The 14,489-nt window shown below is 42.7% G+C and overlaps 1 protein-coding gene across 8 annotated transcripts in view; it reads right to left on the reverse strand.

Moving 5' to 3' along the window:
• The window catches only part of ANTXR1 (ANTXR cell adhesion molecule 1), a 240,535-nt gene extending 226,327 nt beyond the window's left edge, over positions 1-14,208 (reverse strand). For all 8 annotated transcript variants that reach the window (XR_014841791.1, XR_014841790.1, XR_014841788.1 and 5 more), the window contains exon 1: positions 13,909-14,208. Coding sequence is in view for 1 of the 8 variants with exons in the window: in XM_003125066.7 (XP_003125114.3) it covers positions 13,909-14,060 (152 nt within the window). In the remaining 7 variants the exon portion in view is untranslated. The remainder of the gene's footprint in view (positions 1-13,908) is intronic.
• Positions 14,209-14,489: the final 281 nt, after the last annotated feature.

The following is a 14,489-nucleotide window of genomic DNA, read 5'->3' on the forward strand; positions in this document are numbered from 1 at the left end:
ATATTCATCTCTTTTAATTCATTTTTATTATTACTTGATGAGCCTATTCAATCTTCATTTTCAGGTTTTTTTTTTAACAGGAAAATTCTCTCCTACCAAATCTTTGAATGGTTTTTCTAGACTATTCTTTAGCTACTCAAATTATCTAGAATATTAGATATCCATTTTTGTTACTCATTATTTACTATCTTCTTCCCCATCACTTTCACATACCTCATTTCTTATTCAAAGTACGAGAACTTCTCCAACACGCCTTCATCATTTATGTCATTTTCTGCATTCGCTTCTGCTCTTTACAGCTTCTCAGGTGACTTCACATTTTTCCAGATCATTTTACATTTCCTTAACTACTCTAGGTCCCTTTTCAGATGTTATCTCCTGTTTTACAAATGTCTTATTTTATTTAACTTCACTGAAATCATGAAACGTGATGCTAAAACTGCCCTCTTTTGCTGTTGGAAATTCTTTCCATAAATATGTCCTTCTATCGCAAGAGTTTTTTTCACTCTTTATATTCAGTTGCTAAAATCTTGTAGGCCCTATTTTCTTGTTTCAATATGGGAAGGTGTAACCGGGTCTCATATTTACTTCCCAAATATTACATACATTTTATACATATGTAAGGCATATATATGTATATAATATATATGTGTATATACATATATATGATACCATGCATATGTATTAATATTAATATAATATGTATATAACATTAATGTCAATATTAATACGTATGTATATAATATTATATAATTATATATATATATTTACAGCATTGTCTTCACACTTATAAACTTCCCTAAGAACACAATCTGGGAGAAGGGAGTTGGTCTTAATGGCTAAAGTAAGCTTCTGCTACTGTTTCATCAATTAGAGCAGAGTGGGGGATAGAATAACCCCTCATCACTTACTTCTCACAGAGGAACGTCATCATTGCAAAGTGTGTGTGTTTGTTCTGCACACCAAATCCAGTTTGCCATATGTAGTTTTTTGGCTTGGTGTCTACTCCAAGATCACGTTGTACTGTACCTGACCTCATTCCCAATTTCTACTGCATCCACATAATTAAAGACAGAACTCTGCCATTTCCCTGGAGGCCCAGGATCTCCAGGGAGGACTCTGCAATGCTGGACAGAATCACTGTCACGGAGATGCCTAGTGTTTGTGCGTTCTCTCTTCTATGGCTTACTTTCCTCCTTGGCTTCCGGCACAGCTGCCTCTGCATGTTGCTGAGGCACAATGGCAGCCTGGCTCTAAGGAGATGGTCCCCATTCCGCTTATGTCCCACTCTTTACTTCAAACTCACTTCCACATTTGGGATGGTTCTTAGGGCTCCTTCAGAATCTTCCTGTACATGTTGTTCAACTTGGCAACAGCATTGAAAGGAGACCCTGGCCGACCTCCTCCAAACTCAGCCCATCTGTTATGTTTCTAGTGGAATTTCTTACGAGTGTGTTTCACGTCAGTGTCACTGTCCTTAGTGATTAGACCTGATGCCAGCTTCCCCCAGATGCCTCTTTTTAAGATCTTCTCTTTTGGGGAGTAGGGCAGTTTTAGGTGATAGTGAGGGAGGCAGGGAAAAGCTAACTGTCCATGGTCAGCTTCTTTTTCAGAAGTCATAAACAAACTTCTTTCCTTTCTCATCTTAAACTAAGTCCCTAGCTCATTAAATTTTAATGTCTGCATTTATGATGCCCTGAAGCAACACTTCCAAAAGTCACCGATGCCTTTGTTTCTGCTAAAGAAAATGACCTTCTTCAGTTCTTTCTCATGGGATGTAGCTGCAGGATGCATAAATACAACAGAGAATATGTATTGATTCCGCAAAATGATTTTTAATGCCTGTTAAGTCCTTCACGATCTATAAAGATTAATAATCATACCAGGACATTTATTGAGTATTTACTAAGCAGCAGGCATCGTGCTGAGCCCTTTACGTTCATTACCATTTAATAATAATATCTAGCACTTAGCAAGTACTTCCTGTGCATGCATAGGATTTCTGCTCTGAGCACAATGCTCTGTGATAATACTATGAGCTCCCTTTTTATAGATGAGGAAACTGAGCTCACACAGAGATTAAGTAACTTGCTTAAGGACACACAGCTAGTAAGTGATAGGGTTGGGATTCAAACTCTAGCCCTAGAGTCCATGCTCTTAGACCAAACACTACTCTCCTTCAGTCTCCTTTCTGCCTTTAAACCTGTGGTCTTAATACCTGTGCAATACTGCCTCCCCATGGAGGGATCAGGAAACACGCAATTACAATTCACAGCGTTAGGGGCTAAGATAGTGAGTACTGGAGAAATTCCACGAACTGTTATGGGAATCTGGGAGTGGGGTTGCCAGGCAAAGCTTAAAATTGGGGCACTTGAATGGAATGAAAAGTGCTGAACTGGTTGCCATTTTAATGGAACAAGGTGTACAGGGGTATTCACCTGTTTAACCTTCAATCCTCTCCTCTTTTGTTTCTTCAAGTATCTTTTATGACAATTATTCAGCAGGGTTTTCAGATAATTTCATATCCAAACTGGGACACTTTCAAGAATAAAATAGGAACCCATTAATAGTTATAGTGGGACAAGCACAGGTCAGGAATGTACCAGGCCATCCATTTATTTATGGTTAGATTGTGGCTATCCAATGGCATCTTATATTTCCTTTTACCTTATATTGCTTATTATTGGGACTGGTATATAGTTACAAACAGGACACTTCATTTTTCTCTTATTTGCTATGCCATTTCCATAAACCTGGTATTTGCACTATCCTATATAAGGGATGATGGCTATGATTCTGATCACAATCTTTTTGCCAAAAGTTATTAGGAAAGCTTGTTCCAGGTGGTTCCTACAGGAAGGAGCTGTATTCGAATGAGCCGCACAGTTTGAGGAAAAGAAGACAAGACCCCTGAATGAGACATCAGAGGACAAATGCCAAGGGTAATTCTTCTCTAACTCTTGATCATGGACCCCTCTGCTGTTCATCATGTGAGATGAGTCATTATGGGATTGAGGAATTCTGAACAAGGAATGGGTTTTGATTGAAGATGACACGTAAAAAGATGACTGTTCTTAATTTTTTGTACCACAGGGAGCCACAACTAGAGGGGAGGGGACCAAGGGCCTGTAATCATCTCAAAGGGTAAGAGGGCATCACTTCTATAAAGATGGAAATGGAGATGAAGGACATTATGGCTAAAGGCAAGAAAGAGCAAGGGTTAGTTCAGGGAACTGCCTAGCACAGCTGTGTTGGAAATTGCAGGGGAGTAGGAGTGTGGCAAGGGATGAGGTTAAGGGAAACGCATAGTGACCCAAGCAGTAAGGTTCCTGGATACCTTGCTGAGGAGTTTGCATTTTATACTGAAAGAACCTTGGGAGTGTTTAGAGGTTCAAGGGTTGGGGGAGATGATGTCAAGATTAAATTTGTGTTCTAAAAAGATCCATTTAGTACCGGTGTCAAGAACATAGGGTGGGGTGGGAGTGTTAAAAAGGAGGTCAAGTGATCAATTTGGAGAATGTTTCAGTGAACTGGGTGAGAAATGGCCTGAACTAAGGCAATGGCAGGGCAGAGATGCAGGAGCAGGTGTTGTCAGGCCTTGGAATATGAGAATGAGGATTACTCTCTGATCTTTGGCTTAAGTGGCTGGATTTAGGGTGATACTGTCCACAAGACTAGGGATAGAAAAAGATAATTTTAGGGGGAAAACATCTAGTTGCTCACCCTTCCACTGAAATTCTCTCTTTCCTTGCTCAGTAGTAACAATTCTTTGCTGGTTCTCTTCTGACTGTTCTGTCAACTTCTTCCTGGCTCTGTTTAGTGGAGTTTCTCCTTTGGTCCTGTTGGCAGTTCTACTAGGTTGGACTGTGGCCATCTTCCTCATTAAACTCCACCTTTTCTTGACATTTTTTAATGCTGATATTATCTTGATACTATCTCTACATTATTTATTATCATATCCATATTTTCAACTACTACCCTGGGGTTAACAACACTCAAGTCTTTATTTTCAGTTCCAGGGTATAAATCCAACTGCCTACTCAACATCTCCACCCAAAAGTCCCACATGTTCAGACTCAACAGTCCAGACCAAACTCTTCTCTCTGAAACCCACTCCTTACCCTCACAACTCTTTCCCCTCCCGCTTGCTCATAGCCACTTGCTCATCAATTCCTGATGCTCCCCTCTACAAGAGCACTCAATTTCACTTGCTCTTTTTTCCCCATTCCTATGACATAACCCCATAACCTATGGCTGATAGAAGAAAATCCACTCTTTCCAGATTCTTTCCCTGTCACTCTCATCGTCATGCTCACACCACAAAGAATATGTGTCCCTTTGCTTTCCTGTATTGCCCCTTCATCATCAATGTTTTCCCTTTACTTTGTCACCTGGCAAAATCCTGCCCAATGTTCAAGGTCAAGTTCTGTATCCAAAGTTACCTTCTTGGTGACATCTCTTAAGCCTCTCTCATCTCAACCAAAACTGATAATTTCACCGACTCTGTTTTCCTAACCCTTTGTCTCTTCTGCTTTAATTGTGAAATCCATTTTGAAATTCCATAAATTTAGCACAGTTTGATAAATACTGGATGAATTGATGTATTCCTGACCTTAGCCAGCCAGTCCCCCTTAAAGTCTAGGGAGGTGTCTTTTGTTAGAGGAACACGTCTTTTTTTTCTAGAGAGAATAACCACCATCACCACCACCATTATCAACGCCACTACCACCACCACCTCCACTATCATCACCACCACTACCCCCACCATCACCTCCACCACCACCACTACCATCACCACCACCAATACCACCATCACCACCACCATCTCACCATCACCACCACCATCACCACCATCACACCATCAATACCACCATCACCACCACCAATACCACAGTCACCATCACCACCATCACCACCACCACTACCACTACCATCACCACCATCAATACCACAGTCACCATCACCATCACCACCACCATCATCACCACTACCATCACCACCATCACACCATCAATACTACCATCACCACCGCTATCAATACCAGTCACCATCACCACCATCACCACCACCACTACCACCACCACCATCACTACCACCATCACCACCACCATCTCACCATCACTACCACCATCACACCATCAACACTACCATCACCACCATCACACCATCAATACTACCATCACCACCACCATCAATATCACAGTCACCATCATCACCATTAACATCACTACCATTATCACCACCCACCACCACCACCACCACCATCATCTCGGGCACTCACGTACCAAATGCTTCAATAAAAGTTTTAATCTAATATTATTTAATCTTTAGGACACTTCTGTGAGGCAGAAATTTTAATGCCTGTTTTACTGATGAGAAGAAAGCTTTGGAGAGGCTACTAAGTAATGTGCTCAAGGTCATACAGCTTGGTGAAAGGCTGAGCTGGTATCTGAAGCCAGAGATGCTTGATTCCGAAGTCAGCTCTCTTAACCCCTGTGCTTGAGCCCAGTTCCTTTCCATGAGGCACTGGAGCACATTTCATGCCTGGAGTCCTGACAGAAAGGGAACAAAGGACTGTCCAGGCAAGTACCCTGGCCTCTGTGTGTAGGGACACATGGCAGGATCTGGCAACATTGGAGGGCAAAGCATGGCCTATCTGTGACCACTGCTCCTCCTTCTCCATGTCATGGTGGGCTTTTCCTCCTGCCATCTAAAATAAGAACTCTGCCTGGCATCCAGTTCTCAGGTGTTGCTGCCTAAACTTCATCATCTCTGCAGAGGGAAAAAACTATCAGTACAGGACAGCACTTTTTGTCTTCCCATTCCTCTTTATCGTGGAAGGGACAGACCCACATCACAAACATCTAGGAAGATTTTCCAAATTATATACACCTGCCCAGCCTTAGGTTCTGATTTGGCCTGTGGTTGGGAACCACTGGTTTAGAACATTCATTTTCAAGGTCTACAATTTCCATGGGCTCTCTTATCACTGAAGCCTCCTCAGTTCTTTCTTCAGACAAATGCTCTTCCTGCTGAGATGTAGTCCCGGGGTGCTCGGAATCAGCACCATTGACATGCCTCATTCTACCCTGCTTTGTTTAGGTCAGGGGTTCTCAACCTATCTCACAGGAAGGCATTTAGAAATAAATGAAGGGGCATCTATATATTTAGAAATAAATATAGGGACATCTATTTGTTGGGTGTCACAATGACAAGGAAGGCAAATGGCATTTACAAAGGAAGGATCAGAAATGCCAGGCATCCTAGAATGCTTCATGGTGAGAAACTGCCCCACCGAAAATGGCAATGACACCCCCCACCCCCTGAGACACATTTGGTCAGAATCCAAATACTCTTGACTTAAGCTCTGTTGCAGCCTCTTCAATTTACAGCATCCTCTGGCCCAGTTGCCGCAATGTTCCAGCCTTTTAGATTCCCTCATATATGCCTGTAATACTCAGCACTCAGGGAAGCATGTCTCATCTCTACTTCTACTTTCCGTGTAATCTCATTTAATCCCCTGTCCCCTGTACTGGATGTTTCATCTATGGAATGGGAAGAATGGGAAAGGGAGGAAAAGAGCTGGAGCCACCACTGCCTTATGGGAGGATGGGAATGGTTGTGTCCGATCATAATTCCAGGTCGATGAATAAATCTAAGACACAGCTCAACATGGACCCTCTTCCAGAGCTCTTATCTCTTTACTCCCTTCCGGGTCTACTCCTTTTTTTGCTCGCTGAGGTGAAAGTAGTGTATAAATAAAGGTTTGTGGGAGAAGATTTTAATGCCCATCCATATCTGGCTTTCCTCTCCTTTTGGATTCACAGGAGGATGAGGTTTTTGGTTCCACCCTCTTTAGGGTGAAGCCACATGACTAGTTCTGACCAATGGGTTGAAAGTGGAAGGATGCATGTCACTTCCAGCTGGAGATTCTCCAGCATTTCCTTCCCTTGCAGCCGTGATGGTGGAAGCTGGTTTTACGGAGTCTCCACCAGCTTAGCTCCCAGGATCACTACCCTGAGCAGAGTCCCTGCTGACCCTCACCAGACATTTAGCAGAAGCAGCGATTACAAAGAAGCGTTTATACTTTACTGTTTTGTGTCACTGAGATTTGGTGGGGGGGGGGCGGTGTTGTTTGTTACCATGGCATAACTTGACCTATCCTGATGGATTCAATGCTCTCTTGCATGTTTAAATTCTTCTCATCTTTGTGTGGAGATCATGACTCAGAGAGGCTTGGATGTGACACTGAGTTGTATCACTTACAGCAACCTTGGCTAAACCTTAGTTTCTTCATGTGTCAAATGGTGATCATGACTGTGCTGATTTATGTGGCTGTAGAGACTAAAGGGGATCACACAGGTAGCAAGGGCTCAATCAGTGTCATTTATCATTTTTTCTTCTTCTTATTGTTCTCAAATTGACTTTACCTGCTCCTTGTCCCAAATCCTCACTGGAGGCTTAAGCTTTGGCTGCCTGGAGTCCTTTTAACATCCTTCTGGCTAAAAAGTAAATAGTCTGGGGCAGCTTCTTGCTTCCCTTACATTTCTTGCAACATTCAGAACAGGACACAATTTGCAATAGGCATTGTCCTCTGTGCTTTTTAATGGAGTAACACTTGTGATTGAAATTGAGAACACATTTATGCCAAATGAATGAAAGAATCAGCTCCTCCAAATTGAAGAAATCCCGTTATTTTCAGGACAAACCTGGCATGCCTGGGAAACATGTCAGGAAACATCCAAATACCCACTTTGTCTTTGGTTGCCGAATAATTGTTGAGAGAGGCGAAATCCTGCCTCTTGGCCACATATCAAAAATAGACACATGTTCTAAATTAGCATAAAGCAAATCCCATTTGCATGTATGTGACAGCCAAGTCTCACTAAGAGATGCCAGAGTTTGTCCCTGGACCACTGGGAGCCCTTCAGCATCTGAAGATAATTGCAGGTCATCTTAGGAAGGGTGCCTTCCTCCAATACTCCTGGACTCTATTCTTAGCCTGACACTGAGTTTTACCAGGTCTCCCACAGCTACAGAAACGAGAGGTAATTACTTGGCTGACCCAGGCAGAAACACCAAACCAAACAAAAGAGTTTTGCCTTATTTATTTTTATTTTGAAACATAAGCCAAATCTTCCAACTATTACTTGACCTGATAAGTCCTCTCCAAATCTGGAATCTAACTGGAGGAACATTGAAAACCAACCACAGACTCCATCTCAATACAAAAAACAAACAAACAAAAAGACATTCCTGACCTTGAAAAAGTTTTTTTTAACTCATCTAGAGTTGACTTCCCCTTTTCCGTCAGATTCAATCTTAACAACTAATTGTTAATTTATTGGATCTTCTGTGTGTCACAGATGTCCCTAGAGGTCCAGCCATCACTTAACCCCCAGACCTCCGAAGCATCCCTGTGGGCTGGGGGCAGGGGGTGTTGTTGAAGTCCCTAAAACCGTCAATCAACTACAGCCGATTTAACAGCAGAGCAGTATCTCCTCAACCTTAATTGCCTCATGCACCATCATTTCCTGAAATTCTGATGCAGGGACTTTTAATTCCTGGAATTACCCAGTCGTACTGCCATGTGCTTCTCATTATGACCCAACTGCACAGGGCAGTGATGAGGGGAAAGAGCTGGGCTGGGAGTCAGGAGCAGACGTCATGATATAATCCAAGGTCCTTTGGCAGGTCACTTAATCCAGTGGGTTGACCAAAGTTGAACAGTTTCCTCATCTGTACATTAGAGACAGCAGCGCTTGCCCTGGCTACCACACGAGCTTGTCTTTGGCCACTTGTAAGATGGCATAAAGTCTTTAGCTTCGACTCTAAAGATTTATTTGTTTAAGTTAGTGCTTGGGAACCCAGAAAGTGGGGAGGTTCCCTATCTCATGTTATAAAATCTGTTTAATGACCACATCTCTGGAGTATAATACATAGGAGATGTATCAGATCTTTGCTCCCATGGGACCACCCAATTGTGGATGCTTTGAGTGGCAAGATGGGGGTCCCTTTGCATGGGAAGAAGAGAAAGAGAAAACAGGTGCTGAACAAAAAGCAAGTCCGGGAGGGAGGAGCTGGGGGACTCTCATGGGGAAGGAGCACATGGTAAGGCTGCAGAGGGCTTTCACAGATGTAAGGATTTATTGGATGAGAGGCTGTGGCTTTGGGAAGTCCTATGAATAAACTCTTCAGCATTTACTGCCACCTTCCAGCCCACCATTGTCTCCACTCCTCCTGCTCTACCCTATCTTTCTATTTTTGAAGTCTGTAGGGCACACATGAATACAGCCATGAAGCCAGCACTTCCTGAGACTCGTGATAAAGAATCCATGTTTTCTGAACATTTCTTACAACAAAAAGGCATATTCTAGAGAAGAGGTGCACAAATCATGCCTCACAGGCAGGCCAGCTATTTTTGAAAATAATCTTTCTTGGAACACAGCCATGCCCATTTTGTTTAAATATTTTGTATTTCTTCTTTCCCACTTCCACAGCAGAGTGAAGTATTTACAACAAAGATTGTGTAGTCCATAACCTAAAATACTTAGTACCTGGCCTTTAAGAAAATGTTTGCCAACCATTGATCGAGACGTACTGCAATGTATTAGCCTAATGTCTAGCATACAATAAAAAATTACTAGGAAAACCCCCCCCACGTTTTCCATTTAAGTGACTAATAGCTCTCTATAAAATAGACCAATATGTGATACATAAACACCTAGAGTAAGAACAGAAGAGCCTGCAAGAGAGGAAAGTTGTATTCATGTCTGTGGGTTGGTCAACTGGGTGCATTAATCTTCGAGGGCCCTCTGGAAGACTTAAAGAAATCCAGCTGCTCCTTGACTGTTTTCCTCTGGAGAGGGGCCTTCCAAATTTGACTTTTCAAATCCCTGATTGAATTCCCAGCAATCTACTTTTCCTGACTGTAACCAGAAAAGCATGCCTAAATGAACATGAAATTCCATCATATAAAGCCTCGTGAAGCCCAGTCCGCCAGCCCTGTCGCCAAAGCCGCTAATAATGCCCTATTGTGTTACTGTGGTTGTCTAGGTTATCATTATGAAGTCTTTGCTTCTGGTTGAGAAAACATGACGTTCCATTAAATGTATAATCTGGGTTTCTTCCAGGCCAGAGATGCATCCTGCTTAAAGCTGAAAGGAGCTGAGATTTAATGTCACGGGAAAGAGGAGAACTATTCGCTGGGAAAAAAAAGGGAGTTGAGGGGGTGGGAAGAATGGTGAATTCAGTGCCTTGTGATCCACTGGTTTCAGCCTGTAGACAGTGTCTTGCCGGCCAGAGGATCTTAGAAGCCCAAGGGGAAAAAAATGCATCAGGATTCCTTCCCTTTGTACTCCTCAGTGGTTAGGTGTTGGACAGCACAATTTGGGGAGGTTCTTTCTAGGACAGAAGACCATGTCTTTAGGGATCTACTGGGGGATTGTTTGCTGTCACTGCCTTTTGGCCCATCCCCCCAGCTCTGGGCTCAACAACCCCATCAATTAGGCTGGATGGAGATGGCAGGCTGGAGGTGTGCACACTTATTGGACCAAGTTCTAGCACGTTTTCATTCAACAAAAAAAAAACCCTCTCTTCAAAGAAGAGGACAACCAAAGGAAGTCAGAGGAGTCCACCTGCAAAGGGAGGTACCTACAAAGGTCTCCCCACTCTCCCTGGAGCATTTTTAGGCCCCCAACATACTGCAAAGGATCTTCTGGTGCATTTAGAAATGTACTCCAGGGTTTAATATAAAAGAAGCAGCATCCTGCATAACCCTTGGAGCTCAGCACTCTGGTTACAGACCCTCCTCATACTTGAATGAATTTTTAAAGACTCAGAGTAACTTATTTTTGATGACTATAACATATGTTTATGGTAGAAAAACTTGAAAATTCAGAAAAGTGTAAAAACAAAAAATCGTATGCTCTTGGGACAAATACTATTACATATTGAGTAAATGGAGACATATACGCATGTATGTTTAGACTTTTTACAAAAGTAGAATCATAGTGTAAAATGTTCGGTGATTGTATTTTCACATAAGAGTATATATATTATGAGTATTATTTCTTCAAAAAATATCTTATAACTATGCATAACATGCATACACAATATTGTGCGTATATCATGCCTTCTTTATGAAGTCCCCTCTGGATGGACACTTAGGTCATTTTCAGCTTTATTATGATAAAGAGTACTGTCAGGAACATACCTCTAGAGGCACTTCTTTCTGACTATCTTGGGTTTTTCCTTAGATGCCTGTTGCCAAATTACTTTCTTGTCTCTGCTATCTAATCTGATAGCCACATGTGGCTATTTAAATTTAAATTAATTAAAGTTAGATAAGACAGAAAGTTCATTTCCTCAATTCCACTAGACACCTTTCCAACAGGCACTTATGGCTAGTCAATACCATCTTGGAAGCACAGATAAAGAACATTTCCATTATCACAGAAAGTTCTGTTGAACGGCACAAGTCTAGAAAGCCAGTAGGAATTTAGATTTTCCTTAGGAAGATATGACAATGCCTGCCTCCCACAAGTTGGCCAATATGAAATATTATGTCTTTAAAAATCTTTGCCAACTTAATATAAATTATATCTTGTTTGACTTTTTCCATTTCTTGGATTACTAGTGAAGTTACACTTTTTTGTTTGTTTATTGACTTTCATTTTTTTTGGTGAATTATTTATATAGTAAGCCTATTTTCTATTGGAAAGAGCTTTTCAAAAACTGCTTATTATACATTAAGGTCACTCTGCAGAGGTGAATTTATGTTGCAAAAGTTTTTGTAAGTTGTTATCTTTTAGTTATGGCATTTCTTCCACTGATAGAAGTGTAAGCTTGTAATATATTTAAATTTTTGGTAGTTTTCTGTATGTTTCTACCCTGTTTTAAAAGCTCTAAATTTAAGATTATAGTCATATCCATCTAAATTTTCTTCTAGGTCTTTCATCATTTCATTTTAAACCCTTAAATTTTCAGTCCTCTTGGAATTTATTTTGGCATTGGGGGTGAGAGGTTAAAGTAGAAATGTAACCTTTTTCTTTGGCATGTTACCAACCTCTTGTCCAAGAATCATTTTTAAAAATAATGAATTCATTCCTCATTTGAACTTCTGCTAAATGCTTACACATCCTTGGATCTGTTTCTAGATTTTCTATCCTGTCCACCCATTCTATGGCTTTTCCCATCCTGTTTTTATCAATTTGTCTTACAATACATTTTAATACTTCGACATATAAGTACTTCTTCATTATTCTTTTCCCAAAATGTTTCAGCTCTTTCTTGCCTGCTCTTTTCTCTAAGATAAACCTTAGAATCATTTTGCTAAACCCCTCTCACCTCCAAGATAAACTCTTTCAGAACTCTGACTTTAAAGCTTAACTTATAAATTAATTTGGGAAGAGTTGCTATCTCTATAGTCTGGAATTATTCCATTCAGGAACATGGTGTTTCTGTCCATTTATTTAAGTCTTCCTCTATGTCCTTCTGAACTGGCTTTTCTTTCTTTCTTTTTTTTTTTTAAAGCACCATAATGGACATCTCTGACTATTTTCAGACACAGTCTCTGACTCTGTGAGCCGTAGCCACTAGCAGAAAGAAGAGAAATTCCATTTCTTAGCATTGGAGGATATTTTCAGTATCCACCTTCTCATAAATCTGCAAGAAAGAGATCTCACTTTTCATCCAAAGAATCTGGAGTTCAAAACAGCCTTTATGGAAAAAAATCAAACTCCAGGGGCAACTGCAAAGCACATTTGGTGTCTAGCTGGCCAGCTTATTTTGCAGGACTCTTTTTCCAACTCCCAAATACTTTCCAGTCTGTGAAATTCATCTCCCCACCACTGTAGCAGCAAGCGCCTGTCCTGGCACTGGGGAGCTCACACACAGTTTTCCTGAGCTCCGAACTTCTCTGAGGGGCTTTTTATTGTTAACACTGGGTTTGAGTGTATAGTATGCAACCTCTGTGAATGACTGGCTTGGCAAATCTAAGGGGGCTTGGGAAAGTGTTTCATTGGTCAGAGTTCAGATCTCCCTTGAACACAGCCCTGAAGCCGAATCCATTTTCAGAAAGAAACCAGGGCTCCTGCTCCTCCCTGGTAGCCCACCAGTCAAATCGCCAGAACTTGAATTTGCCAACATCAGGGTTTCTCAAGCCCAGAGGGCGGAGGAATATAGCTGCAGGGGACTTTCGGCAACGTCTGGAGACACTTTTGGTTGTCACCACGGAGAGATCGGTGGGGGCAGCGGGGTGGGGGGTTCTGGCGGGGGGTATTACCAGCACCTAGCGGAGAGAGGCCAGGGATGCTGCCGAAAACCCTGCAACACAGGACGTGCCCACAACAAAGAATTTCCCAGCCTCTGAAGGGAGGAATGCTGCTGAAGGGAGAAATTCCCTTTATATTTTCACTAACCGAGCAGTCAGCCTGCATTATATTATTAGGAACAAAAGCAAAGCAATATGTAAGGCAAAGTTTTTCAAAAGGAGATGATTGGTTTTGAAAAGCCTCTTACTTTAGAAGTACCTTAAAGTTCTACCTCCCGTAAGCAAGCTTTTCTCACCAAGGTTTCTAAAGCAAACGGAAAGCGTTCAGAGAAACGCAATAGGTCTACAGCATACTCTCACTCCTATCCTCAAACTCAGGCGCCTCGGTCGCAAAAAGCAAAGCACAGAAGTTGTCCCGCATACAAGCCTGCCCTGCGGGCTCAGGCAGCGGGGGAGGATGGGGAAGCGCGCTCCAGCGGCGACAAAGGCGCAGCGCTGAGGCCACCGCCACCTCCCGCGGCCGCTCTCGGTCCCTGGAGATGCGCGCCTGTCCTAAAGCGACCCTGCCGAGGAGCCCAGCCCGGGGAGAAAGCATCATCGGCTTAGCCTAGATTGGAACAACTCGTGGCACTTACTTGTCCAAAATGAAGTACAGGTCAAATCCCCCGTAGCAGGCTGGACCCCCTTCTTCCCTGCGTCCCCCTTGCCCGGCGCAGATGAGCACAAAAGTGGCCAAAGAGAGACACTTGAAGCCAATGCCCAGAGCTTTCTGCTCCACGGTGGCCATGTCCTGCAGCCCAGGGAGAGGGTAGGGTCCTCTCCTTCCCACGCTCCTCTAAGTCGCCAGGACCCTCAGGGGCGCGCCATCCGAGGGGCCCTCCTCTCGGGCCCTTTATTCCCCCTCGCTCTCCCGAAACTCCCCGGAAGCAATTGTCTGGAGGAGTTCAAGGTTTTCCTTCTGGTTTCCGCTTCGATTCTGTTTCTAGGTTTCAGGTTTCAAGAATCCCAATACTGTACTCCGCTTTTTTAAAGGGGCTGCTCCTGACTCTGGCCGACGGGCCGCTCCGGAGGCAGCGCTGAGGTTTTGCAGTTGAAGCAGTTGCGTCCGGACGGTTCTTTGTCCCAGATTTTAAATATTATGGGGTGGGTTTTCAAATTGTTCTTGCTTGGGGGAGTGCTTTTCCTCCCTCCTCTCTACCCCCTTTCTTATTTTGAT

This window comes from Sus scrofa, chromosome 3 (genome assembly GCF_054392235.1).
Source record: "Sus scrofa isolate SSC_HxYL_T2T_F1_AM1 chromosome 3, Sscrofa_HxYL_maternal_Yorkshire_Landrace_v2.0, whole genome shotgun sequence".
Taxonomy (NCBI): domain Eukaryota; kingdom Metazoa; phylum Chordata; class Mammalia; order Artiodactyla; family Suidae; genus Sus; species Sus scrofa.